The sequence below is a fragment of the Podarcis filfolensis genome (genome assembly GCF_964270895.1).
Source record: "Podarcis filfolensis genome assembly, chromosome: 10".
Taxonomy (NCBI): domain Eukaryota; kingdom Metazoa; phylum Chordata; class Lepidosauria; order Squamata; family Lacertidae; genus Podarcis; species Podarcis filfolensis.
In genome coordinates, this window is record NC_139612.1 from 74,599,185 (window position 1) to 74,622,026 (window position 22,842).

At 48.5% G+C, this 22,842-nt stretch overlaps 2 protein-coding genes across 10 annotated transcripts in view; one reads left to right on the forward strand and one right to left on the reverse strand.

Annotated features, from left to right (window-relative positions):
* Window positions 1-22,842, reverse strand: part of PPP6R2 (protein phosphatase 6 regulatory subunit 2) — a 1,004,265-nt gene that overhangs the window by 888,068 nt on the left and 93,355 nt on the right. The gene's annotated exons all lie outside the window — the stretch shown is intronic.
* The window catches only part of SBF1 (SET binding factor 1), a 45,013-nt gene continuing 33,162 nt past the window's right edge, over window positions 10,992-22,842 (forward strand). For all 9 annotated transcript variants that reach the window (XM_083572521.1, XM_083572522.1, XM_083572523.1 and 6 more), the window contains exon 1: window positions 10,992-11,142. In XM_083572521.1, the coding sequence (XP_083428647.1) occupies window positions 11,040-11,142 (103 nt within the window). In that variant the 5' untranslated portion in view covers window positions 10,992-11,039. The remainder of the gene's footprint in view (window positions 11,143-22,842) is intronic.

A 22,842-nucleotide genomic window follows, 5' to 3' on the forward strand; every position in this document is an offset into this window, starting at 1 on the left:
CCCAAAAAAGCAGGGCTTGCGGTCACCGTGAAGCAGCTGGCAAAGATGAAATGGGTCCTCGCCCTCCTGTCTGAGGGGCTGCCGAGGATGCGGGAGCTGAAGATCCAGCCCCCGGCCAGATCCAGTTCCCTCCCCCTCCCCGCCCTCTGGCTTGGTTCTGTGTATTTTCTACTTTGCAAATGAAAACTAGCTTGGCTTTTCTGGTCTCATCAGCGTTTAAAAAAATGGTTTCTTTGCAATTCGTGACCTCTCCATTTTAATATCACTTGGGAGGCTTCTCACTAAGTGTCCTCTCAGCAGCTCAATCCAGGGATACAGAGTTATCTTTAAGAGGATCTCCAAAATTAGGTTAACAGGAGCTCTGGTTGTGCACAGAATGACCCCTGGGGACTGGCAGAGCCAGGGCAGGATTCATGCCAGGGAGGCCAACTCCATGCCCACCTCCGTGGGGCACAGGAGAGGTGGGCAGGTTCCATACACGGAATGGGGCAGCATTAATAATAATACAACAACAATACCAATACTGCCCTCCCTCCCTGTCTGGCCACACTCAGGGCCAAGGACTATTATGGGGTTGCTGAGTCCCAGGATGTTAAACTCCCCCAGGGAGAGGAATTAGGATGAGAAGCCAGGAGGCAGCTCAAGAAAATAAGTTAATGCTTAATTATAAAATAACAGAACAGGAGGTGGAAGGTGCCATCCAGAATATGCACCAGGGCCGGACGGTTTAACCTCAAAATATTATAAATCTCTGAAAGATTGGATAATTCAACCACTAAAGGAGGTTTGTAATGAAATTTTGGAGGGGGAAAAAGCGCCAGAGTCGTGGAAGGAAGCATATATTACACTTATACCGAAAAATGAGTCTGAAAAAACACAACTTAAGAACTACCGCCCCATATCCCTACTCAACGTGGATTACAAAATTTTTGCTGATATTTTGGCTAAAAGATTGAAAAAAGTACTAGTTGAGGAGATACACAAAGACCAAGCTGGCTTTCTCCCGGGTAGACACTTGTCTGATAACACGAGAAACATAATTAACATTTTAGAGAAACTGCAAGTGAACATTAATACTAAAGCAGTTTTGATATTTGTTGATGCGGAGAAAGCTTTTGATAATATTTCTTGGAGTTTTATGAAGAAAAATCTTCAGGGGATGCGGGTTGGTCAAGGTTTCGAAAACGGTATACGTGCAATTTATTCAGAACAAAAGGTGAAATTGATAGTTAACAACGTGGTGACAGAAGAATTTAAGATGGAGAAAGGGACACGACAAGGCTGCCCAATTTCCCCATTGCTTTTCATTTCGGTCCTGGAGGTTTTGCTAAACATGATTAGAAGGGACCATCTGATTAAAGGTATTCAGGTTGGAGCTAAACAGTACAAACTTAAAGCGTTTGCAGATGACTTAGTATTGACATTACAGGAGCCAGAATCTAGTACTAAAAGAGTATTAGAATTGATTCAGGAATTTGGTCAAGTGGCAGGATTTAAGTTGAACAAGTTAAAGACTAAGGTTCTTGAGAAAAATTTAACACCGATTGAGAGAGGTTTCAGAAGGAGACGGGTTTAACACTGGTTAAGAAAGTAAAATACCTGGGGGTCAACATGACCGCTAAAAACTTAAATTTATTTAAAGATAACTACGAGAAATGTTGGTCAGAAGTGAAAAAGGATCTTGAAATATGGTCAAATTTGAAGCTTTCCTTGTTTGGTCGAATTGCCGTTATAAAGATGAATGTATTGCCAAGAATGTTATTTTTATTTCAATCATTGCAAATTTTGGACAAAATGGACTGTTTCAAGAAGTGGCAGAGAGATATTTCTAGATTTGTCTGGCAGGGCAAGAAGCCCAGAATAAAATTTAAAATATTAACTGATGCAAAGGATAGAGGTGGATTTGCCCTGCCAGACCTGAAACTTTATTATGAATCAGCAGCATTTTGCTGGTTGAAAGAATGGCTGCTTCTTGAGAACACAGACATTTTGGATTTAGAAGGTTTCAATAACGTTTTTGGGTGGCATGCATATCTGTGGTATGACAAGGTTAAAGCACACAAAGCATTTAAAAACCATATTGTCAGAAGAGCATTGTTTAATGTCTGGACAAGATATAAAGACTTACTTGAAAATAAAACCCCAAGGTGGCTATCACCGATGGAAGCGAAGGCTCAGAAAAAGCTCAATATGGAGGCCAATTGGCCGAAATATTGGGAAATATTGGAACAAGATGGAGACAAATTTAAATTGCAGAGTTTTGAGAAATTAAAAGATAAGGTGCGAGACTGGCTACATTATTATCAAATAAGAGAGGTTTACAACTTGGATAAAAAAATTGGCTTCCAGGTGGAAAAATCAAAATTGGAAACAGAACTGTTAGATCCCAAAACTAAGATACTTTCAAGAATGTACAACTTGCTGTTGAGATGGAACACTCAGGATGAAACGGTTAAATCTGCTATGATAAAATGGGCACAAGATGTTGGACATAACATAATGTTTGCTGACTGGGAACAGTTGTAGACCACTGGTATGAAATTCACGGCATGTAATGCCTTAAGAGAGAATATTATGAAAATGATATACAGGTGGTACATGACCCCAGTCAAGTTTGCAAAAATATATCACTTGCCCGATAAGAAGTGTTGGAAATGTAAAGAAAATGAAGGTACATTCTTTCACCTTTGGTGGACGTGCCCAAGGATTAAGGCTTTCTGGGAGATGATCTATAACGAAATGAAAAAGGTATTTAAATATACCTTCCTGAAGAAACCAGAGGCCTTTCTCCTGGGCATGGTCGGCCAATTGGTGCCAAAGAAGGACAGAACTTTTTTTATGTATGCAACAACAGCAGCAAGAATTCTCATCGCAAAGTATTGGAAGACACAAGATCTACCCACCTTGGAAGAATGGCAGATGAAAGTGATAGACTATATGGAACTGGCGGAAATGACTGGCAGAATCTGAGACCAGGGAGAAGAGTTGGTGGAAGAAGATTGGAAGAAGTTTAAAGACTATTTGCAGAAACATTGTAAAATTAATGAATGCTAAAATGATGCTGGATTGAAATGAAGTGGCTTTAGCAATAAGGTTAAAAAGAATATGTAAAAATGGACTGATAATTAGATGAAAATATAAAGTTATAATATGTTAAGATATAGAATTAAGATAAAAACAAAGAGGGTAAGGATTTGCTGAATTAACTATGTGAATTGGAATACAAAAAAGGGAGGTGTGAGGAGGTCAGGAAACAAGTAATTGAAATATAAGATACAAAAAGATTGATCTGTTTTTAATTGGGTTTTTTCCCATGTATTTTGTATTTTTCTTTGCATTTTTGTATCTTTTTTCTTTTTCTTTTCTTATTCTGTAACTCTCTTTTGTCTGTAAAATTTCAATAAATATCTTTTTTTTTTTAAAAAAGAGAGAAGCCAGGAGGCAGAGGGGTGGGAGGGAAGCAAGTGTCCACGAGGCCCAGCAGTCTCACCATCGGAAGGCTGGAACCAGCAGTTCCTAGACATTTTCCAGCCCCCCGGCCCCTGGTTCCATCAACCCATTCCTGGTGCCCCTACCCTGTCCTACAAAAAGCAATACTCAGAATAGTGGTTTGCATGACCCACTATAGAAGAGAACAGCACAACAGAATTCAAAACAGGAGCAGCTAATTGAACATTTATTCAAAATCCAATTGAAGTTACGTAGTTTAATTAATTTGACAAAAGTGATGAACTTGATCCAGTGATAGATGCTTCTCAAAGCCTGATGGTCATTTATACCTCCAGCCCCCCATCACCCCCTGGCACCCCCTTGGGGAATCCCAGGGGGGGTACCAAACACTCTGGGAACCACTGAGCTAAACCATCTCGTTTCTTCTGCCTTTTTGTCCAGGTTCAGACTCTTTTCTCTCTTCCTTTCTGTGGGAAAGAGAAATCAAGGAGAACCAGAAACCAACAGGAGGCAAAGGGAGGACATTTTGACACCCGGTGGTCAAGAAGGTGATAATCATGCCTTTGTGGGGATAAGCTAGTGGAGGGGCCTCTGGTGGCTTCTGTTTTTTAAACCACCCTTAAGAAGACAGTTTCCCCCTTTGACTCTGAAGACCTGGTGATCCCACTTGGGGGGGCGCGTCCACAAACCCTGCGAGGAGCCTCAGTGCCCCCTTGCCCAGAGCCAGGTACTGGCGGGGGGGGGGGGGAGAGCCGGAGTCTTCTGACTCAGGGAAGAGGCAGGTCAGGCAAAGGAGGGGCCGGGGCATCCCCACCCTCTCCTGCCCCACTGTCTCCCAGAAGCAGCGGGAAGAGCAGAGGCAGCTGCCAGGCAAGCAGAGGTGGGGGGAGATAGATAAGGAGGTGGAGGGGGATGGCTTTCTGTTGCTGCCAATTAAGGATGCCAAGGAAATAATTTGTGGAAGCCAACAAGAGTGGAGGGGATAACCCAGTCAGATGGCTGGCATCATCCTCCTCCTCATCTGCTCCACAGAGTGAGGTATAGCTGCCTGGACACAAGGCTGGTTTGCGTGGGGATTCAGGGCAGTGGAAACTGCTGTGTCAGCTTTGACAATAGTCAACTGTCTCCCGTGTGCATTCCTTGGGCTGGGGAGGGCTCCTGACCCCCAGGCATGCAGGAGATGATCCCAGGGCAAGACTGGATCATAGAATCATAGAATTGTAGAGTTGGAAGGGACCTCAAGGGTCATCCAGTCCAATCCCCTGCAATGCAGAATGTCTTTGAACTGTAAGGCTCCTGGGGCAGAGACCTCGCTTGGTGTTGTCCTTCTATAGGACACGGTTGGTGCTTTAGAGTTAAAAGCAGAAGGACCAAGCATGGGCAGAGCCAGGATGTAGGTTGGGGTGGCAGGCTTTATGTTGGGGGGGAGCAGAACCGAGGCATCTGTGACATAATTGATCGGTTAGTATTTTTATTGATTTACTTGATTTAGGGGGCCAGCTACCCCTTCCTGCCCCCCGGCTGTGCCCATGGGACCAAGGGCAGTCACAGTCTCCAAGAGAAGGGAGAGCTGGTGCTGTGGGCATCCACGGGTGGGCGCTTCTTCCACCACCTGGACACCCAGAGCCCCCACTGGTGAAGTGGGTGTGTCAGTGTCTCGAATTGAAGGTGCTGCTAGAGCTGGCTTGCGGTGTGTGTGTGTGTGGGGAGGAGTCCATGCAGGTAATGCCAGAGTCAGACAGGCAGCAAGCAAAGCCCAGGAGGCCTCTGTCCTGAGCCCCATTTCTTTCTTTTTTTTAAGAAATATTTATTAAAGTTTTGCAAAAGCATGAATACAAAAATACATGAAAGAAAAAATAAAAATAAAAATAAAAAATACAACATACAAAAAAAAGTAAGAAAAATTTAAAAACAAATCCGTTTTTCATAGCTTTAAACTCCTTTGCTTGTTTCTTTGACCTCCTCACACCTCCCCTTTTTGTATTCCCATTTACATAATCAAGTCAGCAAATCCTTACCCTCTTTCATTTATCTTAACTCTATATCTTAACATTTTTTAACTCTATATTTTCATCCATTATCAATTCATTTTTGCATATTCTTATTAACTTTGTTGCTAATGCCACTTATTTTCAATCCAACATCATTTCAACATTCATTGATTTTACAGTATTTCTGCAGATAGTCTTTAAATTTCTTCCAATCTTCTTCCACCAACTCTTCTCCCAGGTCTCGGATTCTGCCAGTCATTTCCGCCAATTCCATATAGTCCATTACCTTCATCTGCCACTCTTCCAGGGTGGGTAAAGGAGGAGAGGCCTGAGCCCCATTTCTAGAGGCAGAGGCTGCCTGGCACCCACAGACCAGGGACCTGAGCCTGGCTGGCACCGTGAGCCTTCTGAAGGAGCAGGTGACAGGAGTCCACTCTGGGCTTCTGAAAGGTGTCCCGGTCAGCCAAATTGCTTTCTCAGACTCTGCTCTGGATTGAAGGGACTCTGAATACCGGAGGGAGGGAGGATTTGCCAAGGAAGCATCTCATTGGCAGAGGGGCCCCACCCCCAGCATCTGCCCCTGTTCAAGCGTATAGTTCTCTCCAGTCAAGAGAGGGCATTGCAGCTGCCCTCACCCAGAACAGGAGCAAGAGGGGTGATGAGGAATGCAACCTGAACCTTTTAGACAGCCAGGCTTATGCACAGTGCTGCTCCAAAGCCTGGAAATCTTTAGAAAAAATACCCCATAATTTCCCCTGCTGATATAGGAAACCTGGGCCAATTCCATGACTCACAGACTCAGGGGCCAATAAAAGGACCCCTCCCAAGTTTCTGTATTGTTTCATGCAAGCAGGTAGCAGCAAAATTGCAAGAAGGCAGGCTCTTCTCCATAAGTTTCATTTCTTCAGAATCGCCAAATAATGTGTTTGCTTTTTCTAAATGAATGGACTTGTGAGATCCAGGCTTGTGGCTGAACTGGGGTCACAGGCTAGACAGACCATGGGCCACACTTGAGCAGATTGCAAGCAAGTTTGCTGACAACAAGCCAGCCAAACACACCTCCGCCTTGGCTTTGAGTTCCTTGAAGGTGGATGCTTGTGGTGCAGGAGGAAAAGGATGAAGGCCGAGTGATAGGTTTCCTTTTGCAAGGAAGATGAAACACCAGTTTCCCTTGCACAAGACTCCAGAATGGAGAAGCCACCAGAAGGTGCAGCCCATCTCCCTCATGCAACACAGGAGACATCCAGCTGCCTATGGGGTGGGAAGGTCAGCCATGGGTCCCAGGGGGCAGGTGGGGGGAAGGCAGAACTCCCTGGGCAGAAGGGGATGCAGGGGTGCCAGGAGGACGGGGCCAGCCCATGACCAGAGAGTGATGCTTCAGGCCTTTTTCCTAGCCATCTTGCTCACTAATCCTGACCCAAAGCAGAGAGAGGCTTTGTTTCTCCAAGTCAAGGGGGGCTTGAACCTTCTTTGGCTACACGCCAGCAGCAATTCCCATGGTTTGAGCTGGGAGAGAAGCGTGTGAGCTCTCTGGGGCTGTGGTGCCGAGTCCAGCTTATGAGGCCTTTCCCTGCAGAAAACCCACTGCCGGCTCCCATGTCTGGGAGGCAGCGTGAAGCCTAGTCTGGACTGTACAGGTCTGGGATGAATAAATGCTGGGAGGTCCCTGTCCTTTGGCCCTCATCTGGCCAACCAAGTAGGGCTTGCTTTCCCGTCCAGCTTCTCTGCACCCTCCAGGCCCAGATGCAAGTATGGTCACCCTCAGCCCAGGCCCTGTTCTGGCAAGTGGTCTGCAGAAGGAGAACGTTTTCCTGGCATCTGGTGGGACTAGATGCGGCCGGGCCGTGACCGTAGGATGTGGAGAGGAAGCAATATGTATATCTTTTGTTTCACTGTGTTTCTTAACTGTTGTTGACACCACGGCCCCCAAATGTAATTATCCTGGCACTCGCTCTGTGTCTTAATCATCTTGCAGCTGTTGCCAAAGGATAATCTTCCTCTTAATACCAGACAGCGCACCCCAGTTGCCAGCTTTCATGTTTGGAAGAGGCTCTTTATGGCTCAGGACCCGATACCTTCTGGAATGCCTCTCCAGATATGAATGTATCTGGGTGCCTAAATCTTCAGCTGAGGCCCCACTCCTTGCATTTTTAATATCTTGTTGGAAGCCGCCCAGAGTGGCTGGGGAAACCCAGCCAGATGGGCGGGGTATAAATAACAAATTATGAATATTATTATTGAAGGAGAAGAGAAGGGCCTTCTCAGCCACGCCTCCTGCCTGTTTGATGCTCTCCCTGGGGAGGGCCACCTGGCACCGACAATGACATATTTTTGGTGTCAGGTAAAAACTTACATTTCCCCCCAGGCTGATGATGATCTTTTTGCTGTTGGTGTGCTGCCAAAACTTCCTGCGGCTGTTATGGTTTGTTTGTTTGTTTGTTTGTTTGTTTGAGTATATAAGCGGCGACCCATTTTAGTAAGCTTCTCCTAACCTAGGCTGACACTGAGTCCAACAGTTGAAGGTGCCTCACCTGGGAGTCAGCATCCTGAAGTCAGTGGGGTTTGCTGCAAAGCAGATGCGTCCAGGACTCCAGACCAACAGCCGCCCCCCAGAGCACCTGCCCTCCCCTCCCCCTGACTAGTCTAAGCCTCTCCGTCTCCCAGGGGAATCTCGTAGAAATGAGCAGGCGTCACCAACCTCTCAAGACTTTCTTTTGTCTGGCAGCTGGTTCTCTTCCAGTTGGATTGTGTGCAGAATGCAAGGAGGATTTGCAGCCAGCTCACCTGCCTCCCTTCAGCCGACAGCACTGGGAGGCATCAAAGAACAGTGGCTGACTCAGTGTTGGCAGAAGCGGAGAGGCTGGGAGCTCGATCTCACCTGCCCTCCATTCTTCTAAATCTGGCAAGTCTCCCTCCAGGAAGGGATCTGAAAGTGATCCAGGCTCCGGAAGGCGGTTGGCAAAAACGGAGACCCTCAGGTCGAAGCAAAGGCCAAGTTCCGTAGAGACACATGGTTTTAGCCTTCCACCTTGCATATGTTGCACTATGGAAAAGAGACACACCAAAAGCCTCGTAGTGTCAACACACATTTAGTATTCCTCACCCTCTGCTAACACTTTTGCATGTGGTCCTTTTTATTGACCCTGGACTTCTTGCCCTACTGCATACAAAGGTTAAGTCTCTTTTGCAAGTCAGAGGGGATTTTAGGACAAAGCGTTCTGGGGCAATACTTGGAAGGAAAAGGTAAGTTGAGCTTTATGCCCCTCGCCCAGGACAACACTGGGCTTCCCCAGGCACTTCTGATCGCATTCAATTTGATTATGTACAAGGTTAAAGGCTAACTTTCTGGGGAGGGGGGGCCTGGGGGATGTGCACAACCAGGTGCCCAACAGGAGACAGACCAGCAGAAAGGCCAGAGGGGCTGGGGGGGTGCGAGGCTACAGAACTTGTGCAGCTGAATAGGTCACTTCAAGCCCAACTGCCAAGCCCCATTTGTTGTTGTTTAGTCGTTTGGTCGTGTCCGACTCTTCGTGACCCCATGGACCAGAGCACGCCAGGCACTTCTGTCCTCCACTGCCTCCCGCAGTTTGATCAAACTCATGCTGGTAGCTTCAAGAATACCATCCAACCATCTCATCCTCTGTCGTCCCCTTCTCCTTGCGCCCTCCATCTTTCCCAACATCAGGGTCTTTTCCAGGGAGTCTTCTCTTCTCATGAGGTGGCCAAAGTACTGGAGCCTCAGCTTCACGATCTGTCCTTCCAGTGAGCACTCAGGGCTAATTTCCTTAAGAATGGATGCGTTTGATCTTCTTGCAGTCCATGGGACTCTCAAGAGTCTCCTCCAGCACCATAATTCAAAAGCATCAATTCTTCGGCGATCAGCCTTCTTTATGGTCCAGCTCTCACTTCCATACATCACTACTGGGAAAACCATAGCTTTTACTATACGGACCTTTGTTGGCAAGGTGATGTCTCTACTTTTTAAGATGCTGTCTGGGTTTATTATCGCTTTTCTCCCAAGAAGCAGGCGCCTTTTAATTTCGTGACTAATGTCACCATCTGCAGTGATCATGGAGCCCAAGAAAGTAAAATCTCTTACTGCCTCCATTTCTTCCCCTTCTATTTGCCAGGAGGTGATGGGCCCAGTGGCCATGATCTTCGTTTTTTTGATGTTGAGCTTCAGACCATATTTTGTGCTCTCCTCTTTCACCCTCAATAAAAGGTTCTTTAATTCCTCCTCACTTTCTGCCATCAAGGTTGTGTCATCTGCATATCTGAGGTTGTTGATATTTCTTCTGGCAATCTTAATTCCGGCTTGGGATTCATCCAGCCCAGCCTTTCGCATGATGAATTCTGCATATAATATGAATTCTGCAAGCCCCGTTGGGGGCCTCTGAATCGGTGGGTCCTTGGGAAGTCTGAAACATCTGTCCTAATCCTGGCTCTCAAATGGCTACTGGTCCCGAGGGCCAGGCTCTGCCTCCCCAGTCAGAGGCGGCTGCCTGGTCACAGGGCTTCTGGTCACAAGGAGCTGGAAACCACAGGACGGGAGAGTTGCAGCTGCTGCTGCTGCTGGGTTCCCCAGTGGGCGTCTGGTTGGCATTGTGAGAACGGGATGCTGGACTAGATGGGCTCCGTTGGGCCTGATCCAGCAGCCAGGCTCTTCTCATGTTCCTGACAACTTAGTGAAAAGGCCCATTTTAAAGTGCCATGGTGAGGACTTGGGAATGTGCCCAGCTGTGTTCATGAAGCAAAGTCTTCCTGCACTTAAGCCTAGGTTGTTTATAGACGTAATTCCTTGATAGCCAAATTGTAGTCTTTTGTCATTTTTTAATTTATTGGCGTGTTCTGTATTTTGCATTTTCCAGTGCTGTGTATTTCTACGTTTGGGTGTTTGCTGTAAGCTGCTTTGGGCACAGCCAGTGCCAAATTTACGTATAAGCTAATCAAGCTCTTGTTGGGGCCCCACTCTCTTGGGGCCCCCAAAAAATTTAAAGGAAAAAATAAAACTGGACGTACATTTCCAAAATAGAAGATAAAAAACAAATAAAATCAAACCTCCATGTTGTGTAGGCTGCTGCGATGTACATATTTTGTAAGGTGCAAATGCCTTGAGATACCTATGAGGTCCATCAATGATCATAAAGCATATATTCAACCCAAAAAACAGCGACCATTTGTTGTTGACAAAGGACGGCTGGACATAGAAAGGGCCCCATTCCCTTCAGGAGCTGAGGGCCACATCAAACCTCAATCCGGCCCTGCTCGACCGAGAGGGAAGCGGGCGGGCAGAGAGACCCCGCGGACCCTCCGCCGCCTCCGTCGGAGGCCCCGTCTCAAGAAACCCGGCGGCGGAGGGACCCGGGGGCGGGCGGGCGGCGAGGCCCCGCCCCTCGCGGCCGGAGGAAGGAAGGGGCGGGCTCTGGCCCCGCGGAGGACCAATGGGCAGCCTCCCCGGCCGCCGGGCCCCGCGCATTGGCTGGCGGGCGCCGGCGCCTGCTGGGGCGGCCCGGGCTGGGTCGCATCCCGCCGCCCAGGCAAGATGGCGGCGGCGGCGTCTGAGGAGGCGGCGGCGGGCGGCGGAGCGGCCGGGCGGGGATGAGCCCCGGCGTCCTCGCGCCCCACGCCGCCCTCGCGCGCCTCGCCATGGCCCGCCTGGCCGACTACTTCGTGGTGGTGGCCTTCGCGCACGGGAAGCGCGGTGAGTCGGGGGGGGGGGCGAGGCCCCGCGCGAGCAGACCGGGCCCGGCCCGCCAGGCTCCCGGGAGGCCGCCGCGCTCCCCTCGGCCCAGTCGGGGCCCCGGCCGGGACGGGAGCGGGAGAAGCTGCCCGGGCGGGGGCGGAAGGGCCTGCGCAGCGCCGCGCACCCGGGGGACGGAAGCGGCCGGCTCGGCACCTCCTCGCCGCCCTCCCCTGCCAGGAAAGGCCAGCCGGCTGCCCGTCTCCCGGGAGCAGCCGCCTCGGGCCGGGGGGTTGGTTTGCTGGGCCCGCCGGACGGGGCCCCCCGGGGCGGCAGCTGCACGCAGGTGCACGTGAGAACCCGCGCTTGGCAGGTGCATCGCCCACGTGGGAGGCTGCGCCGGATGCAGAGCAAGTGCGAAGCCCCCCCGAGCAGCTCCCGGGGCTCTGCGCGGGTGTCTGGCGGGTTTGGGGCGGGAGGGAGGTCGGGCGGCGTCTTTGGATGGGAAGGGGCTGAGCGCCGAGGGGGAGACGCTCGGGGCGGGGATGGGGGAGCCCTTCTGGCCAAGGGGGCTTTGGGTCCCGACTAGGCGCTGCATCTCTTCTTCTGCTTCCTGGCACCTGAGTCATCAGGTAGATCGTGGCCCGAGAAAGGCAGGTCTCTGCATGTCGAGCAGGTGAACCTGCTGCTTCTCTGTCTCGGGGGCCCTGGGCCTCTCGCCCTGTCTTTCAGGGTCTCTTGGCCTCTTTCCGCCCCTTGAATGCATTGCGTGGCAGCTGCAAAGGAAGGCTTTTCGCATTTAGGGTTCTGTTGCTGAAATTGCCTTGAGAGTTAGACGGAGGGGTTTTTTTGTTGGGTTATTTTGGGCAACAGTCTCCTCCCACACGCCTGTTTCATACTGAAGGAAACGGGTTTCTGTGCTCTTCGGTCTTTCTGTGGCACAATGATGTTTGACAGCTCCTTTTTGGAGGTATTCAAGGAAAGACTGAATCAACATCTCTCAGGGATGCTTCAGGTAAAGAGTCTAGAATTTCAGAGAGGTGGGCGTTGAGGGGGCTAGTCATTGCAGCACATTTCCTTAGCAGGCTATCGTCTAGCTAAAACTTGATGTTTCAGTCTTCTCCCAGCTTCCTCTGGAAGCTTCCAAGGAAATATTTAAGTCAGTCCTTTACATTGCAATTCATACGTTTCTTAAACAGTTGCTATGACAATTAAATAGTAGTTATTAAGTAGATTATTCAGCTGTGATTCCTTCTTTGGAGGGGATTGTAGATGATCCTTGGGGGTCCCTTCCAAGACTATAATTCTGTGGAGCCTTTATAACATCTAGGAGTTTTATCCAGAGTCACTTCTATAAAGTTGGCTGTTTATTTTGAAATCAGTATTACAAAAAAAACCCAAGTAAATAAAACCCATTCAAATTCTCCATAACATAAGCCACTCCAGCCTCAATCCAGCAGATGGGACAAAAATTACTCATGCAGCCCACGTGTGTTTTGCTCTATAGATATGTGTTAAGAAAGGGGAGCAATTGTGAAATCAAGGATTTCTGTTTGTCTCTTGGTACCCACGCAAGGACTTGCTGCAAGATCACTCACTGGAAGGCTGTCCAGAAATAAGAGCTGGTACTCACTGGCAGGAAAGAGAGAGATGCGGTAGATGTGTGTGCTATTTGGCTGCCAGTGTCTAAATAGTCACAGTTTGCACATGGCATGGCATGTTTGTGATGCTTGACTTCAAAAAGTTTCCTCTTTTTGCCTCCATTTTTATTTTACTTAGATAAACAGATTCCATGGAAATGGATTCATTTGTAAGAGACGGACAGTGCAAGGGTTTGCTGATCTGCTTTTAGTCACAATTCCACACATTGGCCGTTACTTTTAAAGAATTGTGCGGCTGAGGTTTGGGAACAATTGGGGGTCTGTCTTCTCCGTGAGATCAGGAGGAAGCCCATCTCCGGGTCCCGCCTGGCAGGGGGCCTGCTGCTCAGTGGCTGCACCTTGATGATGGGGCTCCTTGACCCTGGCAGTACGCCCAATCCCTCCCTTACGAGGGAGCTGGGTATGTTTAGCCTGGAAAAGAGGAGACTGAGAGGAGATAGGGTAGCCACCTTCCAGTATCTGATGGGGCGTCACATGGAAGATGGAGGCAGCATATTTTCTCCTGCTCTGGAGGTGGCAGGATCCAAGTGAATGGCTTCAAGTGACAGGAAAGGAGATTCTGACCAAACAACAGGAAGAACTATTCGACAGTGGAAAGGATTCCCTTGGTAGATGGTACACTCTCCTTCCTTGGAGGTTTTTAAGAAGAGGTTGGATGGCCACCGGTAACCCAGTTTTCAGGCGCCATGTGGCACCTAAATTGTCTACCTGGCTTTCTAACACTGTTCTACATCAGTTCCCAATTTGTTACGGGGCCAAGTTCAAGGTGTTACTATGGGTATATAAAGCCCTTAACAGAACAGCAATATATTCTCCAGAAAACTTGAATGGTTTAGTTAAGCATGATATCACTGAGTAAATTTTCATTTAATTATACACATCAAATTTAGATCCCCCCCCAATATTTTCCCAGATTATTATAAGCTCTAGCCTTATTTCAGACGTCATGATATATCAAGATATCACAATGTTTAGCTGGCAATATATCATGATATTGAAAACCAGATATTGCCCAGCCCTAGAGTAGATGTGATCTTGTGGATGTAATCTTAGAGCCTCTGTCTATAACAGGGGTAGGCAACCTAAGGCCCGTGGGCCGGATGTGGCCCAATCGCCTTCTCAGTCTGGCCCATGGACGGTCCAGGAATCAGCATGTTTTTACATGAGTAGAATGTGCCCTTTTATTTAAAATGCATCTCTGGGTTATTTGTGGGGCCTGCCTGGTGTTTTTACATGAGTAGAATGTGTGCTTTTATTTAAAATGCATCTCTGGGTTATTTGTGGGGCATAGGATTTCGTCCCCCGCCCCCAGTATAGTCCAGCCCACCACATGGTCTGAGGGACAGTGGACCGGCCCCCGGCTGAAAAGGTTGCTGACCCCTGGTCTATAATCTTTGAGAATTCTTGGAAAACAGGTGAGGTCCTGTAGACTGGAGGCAGGCAAATGTTGTCCTCATCTTCAAAAAGGAGGAAATAGAAGATTCAGGTAACCACTGACTGGTGAGCTTGACAATGATATTGGGAAAGTTTCTGGAACAGATTATTAAAAAGATGGTCTGTGAGCACCTAGAAAAGGATGCTGTGATTACTCAGCATGGGGTTCTCAAAAAACCAGTTATGCCAAACCAGTCTCATTATTTTTTGATGGAGTTGCAAGCTTGGTGGATCAGGGAAATGCTGTGGGTGTAGTGTATCTCAATTTCAGTAAGGCTTTTGACAAAGTCCCCCATGATATTCTTGTGGCAAAGCTGGTAAAATCTGGGCTGGACGAAGTACCATATTTTTTGCTCTATAAGACTCACTTTTTTCCTCCTAAAAAGTAAGGGGAAATGTGTGTGTGTCTTTTGAAGCGAATGCAGGCTGCGCAGCTATCCCAGAAGCCAGAACAGCAAGAGGGATTGCTGCTTTCACTGCGCAGCGATCCCTCTTGCTGTTCTGACTTCTGAGATTCAGAATTTTTTTTTCTTGTTTTCCTCCTGCAAAAACTAGGTGTGTCTTGTGGTCTCGTGCGTCTTATAGAGCGAAAAATACGGTAACTGTTTGTAGCTGGTTGCCTGCCCCAAGCCAAAGAGTGGTCACTAATGATTCCTCATCATCCTGGAAAAAGTGACAAGTTGGGTGCCAAAGGCTTCTTTCCTGGGCCTGTTGTGGTAAGCAGAGTTCGGAATTACCAGGTCGCCAGGTGCATTTTGCATCTAAAGGTTCTCCATTAAAGAGCACCTCCAAAAGTCCGGGTGCCATTTTTTGCACCTGGTTGACACTTGAAGATTACTGAAATGTATGTGCTTTGAAGGCTCGAAGTATATGTTAAAGATAGACTATATGTGTAATGGTTTTAGGGGTTGCTTGTGCGTAAGTTACCGCCGCTCTGGGCTAGGTTGCCTGGTTAAACCTTTTCTGTCTGGACAGCCATTCTCTCCGTGGCTGTTCAGTCGCTAGCAGAATCCGTCAGTGGGCGTTTCTTGAACCTCTTCCAGCAAAGAAGTTCTTTGACGCCAAGTCGCCGCCTACTTTCCCTGCGCGGAAGTCTTCTGCGCAGGGTGGGTGTGGGCAGCGGACGACCCGTGCTCTCCTCGCTGGTCTCCTGCGAGGAGTCCTGGAGCCTCCTCTCCGCTTCCCCCATCGGCCCCCCTCTATCCCTGGTGTTACGCTGATTTTCTTCCCCAGCCAGAGAGCTGCCTCTCTCCCTGCTTGGCCCTTCTCCAGCATAGCTGTGGAGCCTTGCCTCCTCCTCTAGTTCCGATGGCAGTTCCCTGACAATATGTTATGGAGTTTTAAAATAAGGCGTAGAGTGTTTTGAAAATGGGAAGTATGGTATCAATATTTTTCAACACCAAGTTAAGCATGTATTAACAATTTCTGCTAAAAATGTGATATTAACAATGTGTCACTTATGTGAATTGCATATTAATTCATGCTTATCAAAATAATAAATAAAAAGTGTTGCTGACCCCCGCAGAGGTGACTAGACATTCTGTTTTGGTGCCAATAAACCAGGTCCCAGAAGCCATTTGCCTCCTAACTTTTCTATCCCAGTGATTGTAAAGGATTTGGATGAAGGAATTGAGGTGATGCTCATATTTGCAGATGGCACCAAACTGGGAGGGGCAGAAGACAGAATCAGGATTCACGATGACCTTAACAGATTGGAAAACTTGAATTTCAGTAGGCTGTTGTACTTAGACAGGAAGAACCAACTGCACAAATATAACATGGGGGACATGTGGCTTGCCAGTAGTACTTGTGAAAAGGACCTAGGGATCTTAGTGGACCACCAGCTTAACACGAGTCAACAGTGTGATGCAGCAGCGAAAAATAGCTAAAACAATTCTAGGCTGCATCAACAGAAGTCTAGTGTCCAGATCAAGGGAAATAATAGTACCACTCTATTCTGCCTTTGTCACACCACACCTGGAGTACTACTGTGTCCAGTTCTGGGCACCACAATTTAAGAAGCATATTGACAATCTGGAATGTGTTCAGTGGAGGTTCTGGAAGCCGCCTTAGGAGGAACAGTTGATGGAGTTGGGTATGTTTAGCCTGGAAAAGGGGAGACGTGAGAGGAGATATGATAGCCATTTTCAAATATCTAAATAGGGAAGGTGGAACAAGCTTGTTTTTGAATGTTCTGGAGGGGAGGACGAAAACCAATGGATTCAAGTTACAAGAAAGGCAATTTCAAGTGAACACCAGAAAGAACTGGGACAATAGGAGCTGTTTGGCAGTGGAATGGTCTCCCTTAGGAGGTGGGGGACTCCTCTTCCTTGGAGGTTTTTAAGCAGAGGTTGGGCGGCCATTTGTCATGGGTGCTTTAGCTGAGATTCCTGCATTGTAGGAGGTTGGACTAGATGGCCCTTGAGATCCCTTCCAACTCTATGGTTTTGTGATTGTAGACGTTGACATGCTCGTGTTCAGATTTAATTTCAAAACTTGTTATTTTTAGAGATGCTTAATATCATTGGAAGTATAAATTTATATAAAATTATTAGGTTTTTTGTTTTTTTTACAAAACTGTACTTGTTTATTCATAACTGCCCTGATGCCACCCTATTTAAATATGTGAATAACTCTTGTAGTTGGCATTTTATGAAGGTCTGACATCAGTGAGCCTTTTGCTGTGGAGGGCTCATGCCCTGTGCCTGTGTTTGGAACCAGCAGCCCTTTGGCTCCTCACCTGGGGAATAATTCAGGAAAGGCTGCCTTAGCCAGAGGCCTTGGTGAACCCAGCCTATGGAGCGCCAGGCCAAGTCTTCCGCCCAGGCTCTCTCCCTCGCGGGGTGGTGGGCTTGCTGGCATGATTCCTGCCCACAGCCACCCCTTCATTGCTGCCTTCTGATCCCCTCTTCCACCACATTGCTTTCTGCAGCATGTTCTGTTCTCTGCCCATAATGTTCCCACGGCATTTATCCAAACTCCCCCACTTTCCTGGTCTGAGGGAAAATAACAAGAGTAGCTCCTGGAAGCCACCTGCCTCCTCTCCCTTTGGTTCTTCCTCCTTGGCCACCCTGTCCTTTACTGTGGCATCCATGAGCTTGCCAGCTCTGGCAATTTCGACTCTTGCAGCTTTTCCCAAGGCTTTTGTCTGGTGCTTTTTCCAAGTACACTTCACATCACATCACATTATGCTTGTAATCCACAGCCTGGTACGTAGGAGGGCTTTATTTCGTGGGGCAGGGCAGCGTTTGAGATGGCAACTATTCTATGGTATGTGTTTCTGATAGTAACTAGATCAGGGGTCAGCAACCTAAGGCCCATGGGCCGGAAGCTGCCCGTGGAGGTTGTTTGGCTGGCCCACGAGCTGCCCCCGGACCGAGTTGCCTGCTCACACGCTGCGCTAAACTGGCGCAGTGTGGTGTGGGGACTCGCTTCTGTGGTGCTGGAAATTGCAGTGCATGCACTCATGATCCGGCCCATGGAGGGATCTCCGCGGGAAGATAAACCTTGCTGACCCCTGAACTAGATCGAGGCTGAAGGTGTTGACAGGGGATGCACACTTCAAGGTTTTTTTCTCCTTATTGGCTAATCAAGCAACTTCTTGATGGGGCTCTGGCAGACAGAGCTTGCTCCCCGCCCCAATGAATTGGCAGCCCCCCACTTGTCCCAGGGGCCGGAGCACTGGGCCTCAGGCCACCTCTTGTGCAGATGCCTGGATGTGTGGCTGTTCTGCACCAGGCAAAGGGGCGCAGGGAAGCTTCCCCTGGGGGCATCCGGGCAGTAGACTTCCAAGGGGTGGGGTGGGGGGAGGCCTCAGTGTTGCTCTGACTCAGAGCGGGCTTTTGTACATTGAATGGAGCTGTGCCAAAGCAGCCACGTCTCTCTTTGGAAGAGCTGCCTTGTGGTTGAGGTTTGGCCTGCACTGTGTGGGAGTTTCTCAGTCAAATGTGTTCAATATGAGCATTTGGAGAAAAATGTCCTGCCTGTGTGTTCCTTACAGGGCTAGAGACCACGGTAGCCTGACTGCCTGGGAGCCTCAGCTCTCTGGAACCCCCTTGGTGTCCAGTTGCCCATTCTGCAGCCAGAACTTCCTGGCCATTCAGAGTGGAGGGACTGGCCATGGCTCATAAGCCCAGGGTGTGTCCATGGGGAAGGGCAGGGGAGGGGTCATCTGGCCAGGTGCCTGGCCTGAGTGTTCTGGAAAAGCAGAGCAGAAGGATCAGCTTGCAGCAGGCAGAGTCTGGAGGGCTCCGCAGAGAGTTAGTCTGAGATCTGGTGCTGATCAGTGGTTCCCATGAAGTGCGACATTTCCCAAGTTCCGGGATGATGTGGATCCAGTGTGGGGATGCCAGCAGACCCTTGGGGGAAGCACTTAAACATTCCAAAATGGCTTTCATAAGCCGGTGGACCACAGGCCAGTGAAGTATGATGGGCTGAGGCTGGTGCTCTCTGCCTGCCTGCTGCCTCGGCGCTTGCAGCTGCAGCCTCCATGGCCTGAATCACAAGCAGCCTTTATGGGCAATTCTTCCTGTGTCACACAGTCAGGAGACGGCCTGGGCTTCCCTCCTCCTAGTGTCCTGCTTTCTGCCAATTCTTGTGTGCCCTGCTGACTCTACGATTCTACGGATGGCCTTCTGTCATGGATGCTTTAGCTGAGATTCTTGCATTGCAGGGGTTGGACTAGATGACCCTTAGGGTCCCTTCCAACTCTACTATTCTATGATTCTATGATAATACACAAGTCCAATCTCATTTTGGGTTGTATTATCAGGAATACTTTCCCAGTGGACAGTGCTGCTCTGCTCAGCACTGGTGCAGTTGGCTCTTTGGTAAACAGAGGCCAGGTTAGCCTCCCTGACCCTGGACCTCTGTGCCCTTTCCCTGGGCATCAAGAGTCCTCTGACTCCATCTCTTCGGAGGTGCAGGTCAGCTCCTCTGATGCTCCTGCTAGTCTGGCTTGTATATGGCCTTTCTGGGTGTCCTGGCGCTCACCATAGATACCTTGCTGGGATGCCTTGCAAGGATGGGTCCAGGAGGCGCTGTGTTGAGGAGGCTCCAGCTGTTCCTGGAGGGCAGGTCCCAGAAGGTGGTGATGGTCATTTGCTTATGGGGTGCTGCACATTTCCACCTTGTTCTGCACTTGCTGATTGGTGTCAGGTGCCATAAGAAAGCTGCAGAGATAGCGCAGGATAGTACGCACCCCGGAAGTGATCTCTTTCAGCTTCTGCCTTCGGGAAGAAGGTATAGGGTTATAAAGACCAGGACTAGCTGCCTGAGAAACACTTTCTACCCCAATGCAATTCTGGTTCTAAACGCAGTATAAGGAGTCTCTATAGTATATTGTACTGTATTATAAAATTGGGTTTCAGAGTTTTTAGGGGTTTTTGAATGTCTTGCGTAGATTTTTCAGTTTCATTGTTCTGTATGGGACAATGACAATAAAGATATTGTATTGTATCGTATTGTATCTTCCTGAGGACTAGTGGAAACCCTGAATGATCTGGGAGTCGTGGGATTCGGGGCATGGGTGAGAAACAGGAATCCAATCCAGATTAGGGGGGGGGGATGCTGTTAGCTGGGGATGGCGGGGCAGGTGATCTTGGATAGGGAAAGTGGCCTGTCTCCCTCTGAGTCCTGAGGCTTACAGCTGGCAGAGTCTCTTCTTTGGGATGCTCTTGTCTGGGTTAAGGTTGCTTTTCTTTTTTTCTTTTTAAATATAATTTTTATAAATTTTTCATTAATAACACTCAAATATGGGCCACATTATTACAGTATCAAATCATGCCAAATCATAATACAATTTATAAAGCCAATTATACATTCCAAATTAAACAAATTGGGTGACTTCCCGTGTTCTGATCGTTCAAAGATAATTATTCCTAAATCCTGCGCATAATCTCATGTATAATCCAAATACAGCAATTCTGATCTTGAGCCTTCTATTTTTGCAGCCACTGGTGTAATGGTTGGTTTTCATGCTAGGCCCTCTGCTAGTGCGGAAAGAAGCAGCCGCTCACATTGCAGGCGGCCACTGTGTGCAATGTGATTTTGTGATGGCTGTACTCTAGCTGTGACAGTTGGTTTGCCATCTGAGTAACACACACACAAAAAAGTGCAGACAGAACAGGATTGGGTCATGAAGTAGATGACAACTCGGAAGTCCTGGCTGCCTCTGGCCCTGATGCTGGCTCATCTGCATCAGCAACCTGGTTGCTCCTTGTGGTCGCAACACAATTTCACAATTTTCTAGTAGCAGCCCCCACCCTAAGGGAGGTGGTGCTTCCAGCTGGATGGAGGTTTGGCTTCCTTATACCCTGTTTTATAAACTCAGATGTATAAGCTAGTTGCCAAATGGCACCTTAAACCTAGGTTGCCGTCACTGGAATAGAAGGTCTAGGCGCCATTCTCTCCCCCCCCCCAGTGGGATTTAGTAGTAGTAGTAATAGTAGTATTTTTCATTTCTATGAAAAAATCTCAAAGCGGTTTACAACACATTAAAACCCCAAACAAAACAATCCAGAATTAAATTCAAGTTTCAAGGAAAATATTTCATATCCTTCTCTGACTTTTGCTTGTATTTATCTACTTAATTTATATACAGTAGCTGCCCCATAGCAGAAGCAGTGTTTGAAATTAGCCAGGCTCCAGGCACATTTTGCACCTGGCTTTCAACCACTTGTGGTGCCTGACATCTCCACCATCTAAGAGGTGCCAATGGAGATCATTGGATTCTAGACTGTTTTCACACGCTAATACCCTGTCCTGCAGAATTCTATCAGTTATATTTTATCTGCACAATCTGAATGAATTTCTGGAACCAAAATGCTTTTCCTGTGCAGCCTGAGCAGGAGCAGTCACAATTAAGAAAAAGAAGTCGGAATAGGCCTATATATATATGCAGACTGTCCCTGGATTGTGTGACTTTTCTTCTTTCAGTTCTCAAAGCTCTTAACCTAGCTCAAGGTTGTCCTCTGAAGTAGCTAGATCTTTAACTGATAACCAATCACAGTCAGTCCATCATTTGAAAAATTAGAGCCATCTTGCCAAAAAATGGCAACTAGACGCACTATTTTGGTGCCTGAAACCTTGGCATAAGGAGTCACTTGGCGTATCTGAGTTTCTGACATTGAGCAGAAGTACTCCAGGAAGCCAGTGTGGTGGTGTGGTTAAAGTGTTTGATTAGGACCTGCGAGATCAGAGTTCATGAAGCTGACTGAGTGACTCTGGGCCAGTCACAGCCTCTTAATCCTTACAACGACCCTGTGAGGTAGGTTCACCGAGGAGCAAGTGAAGCATGTCTTCCTTGGAGAAAAAGGCGGGATATAAATGCTTCCCTGCTTAAGAAATCCGGAGGGGCCAACCAGATGTAGATGCCAGTTGCCAGCCTGGCACCCAGAGATCTCCCTCTGGTCGCAGTTGGGGAATTTTGAACACTGCTCCTGCATCATCCCCACCGCCATCTCCTCAGTGATTTGCTGCAGAAAGCCAGCAATGAGCAGTGGGCAGCTCCTTCCTCCTGGAGGCCTGTGTCTTGGGCTGAGCTTAGGAGGCAGCCTTATACGAAACCACTGGTCTAGTATTTGCTACACTGACTGGCAGCAGTGGCTCTCCAGGGTTCCAGGCTCGTGGTTTTCTTTCTTTCCCAGCCTGCTTGGAGCTGCTGTCAGGGATTGAACCCGGGACCTTCTGCTCTGCCACTGGGCTTGGGTTAACTATGGAGTCTCTCTGCTTCACCCCCCCCCCCCCGCCAAGCTGCTTTCAATCTCTGGAGCCTAAACTTATCAGGACCTTGTTTTCTCTTGTGCTTCCTGGTCGACCTGCAGCCCCAGGAGTGGTGCTGCTCTGGGCGGCCCCTCATTCCTTTGCTGGAGGCGGCAGACCTGCCTCGAGAGCAGCTGGGGGCTGAGCTGGTGTCAGTCTTGCTGTGCTGCTTGCCTGGCGCTGCCTTGCCGTCTTGCGGGGAGCAGGACGATCAGGAAGCTGAATGGTTTTTGAGGCAGGCTTGGCGCATCAGTTTCTTCCTTATATAGAAGCAACATTTTGTACCTCCCTGGGCTGCGGTAATTGTGACTCACTTGGGATCTCAGTGCTGCATTTTGGAAGGTCTGGATGCAAAAAGGGGTTTGGTTGCAGGTTCAGGAATTAGTTGTCAACTTTTTCAGACTTGGTGCCCGCCTTTAACCTCAACCGGTAATGCAGGACCCCCTCTTGACCTCAGGTGCCTGCTTTTATTCTTTCTCCCTCTGCCCGTGCATCTGCTCTTGGAAAAAAATGCTAGAAAATATCTGCACTACCCCAGTGAAGGGAAGGATCTTAGTGGAGAGCACTTGCGTTGCATGCAAAAGGCCCCAGGTGCCGTCTCAGTCAACTCCGGCTGGAAAAGGCTTCCTTCCTGCCCGTCAGTCTCATTGGACCAGTAGCCTCACTTGGTATAAGGGAGGTTCCCATGTCACAGTAAGGAGGATCCATGAGGTGAAGGCCGGCGCTTTAGGAGGGTGTTGTGGTGAGCTTCCTGTCAAACCTGTGTGTCAACAGGCTACCCCTTCCCCATGTCTGCATTGAGGGAAGTTTGAAGAAGTGAAACTGTGGCCCACTTCTTCACTTGCACAGTGATTTTGACAAGGGT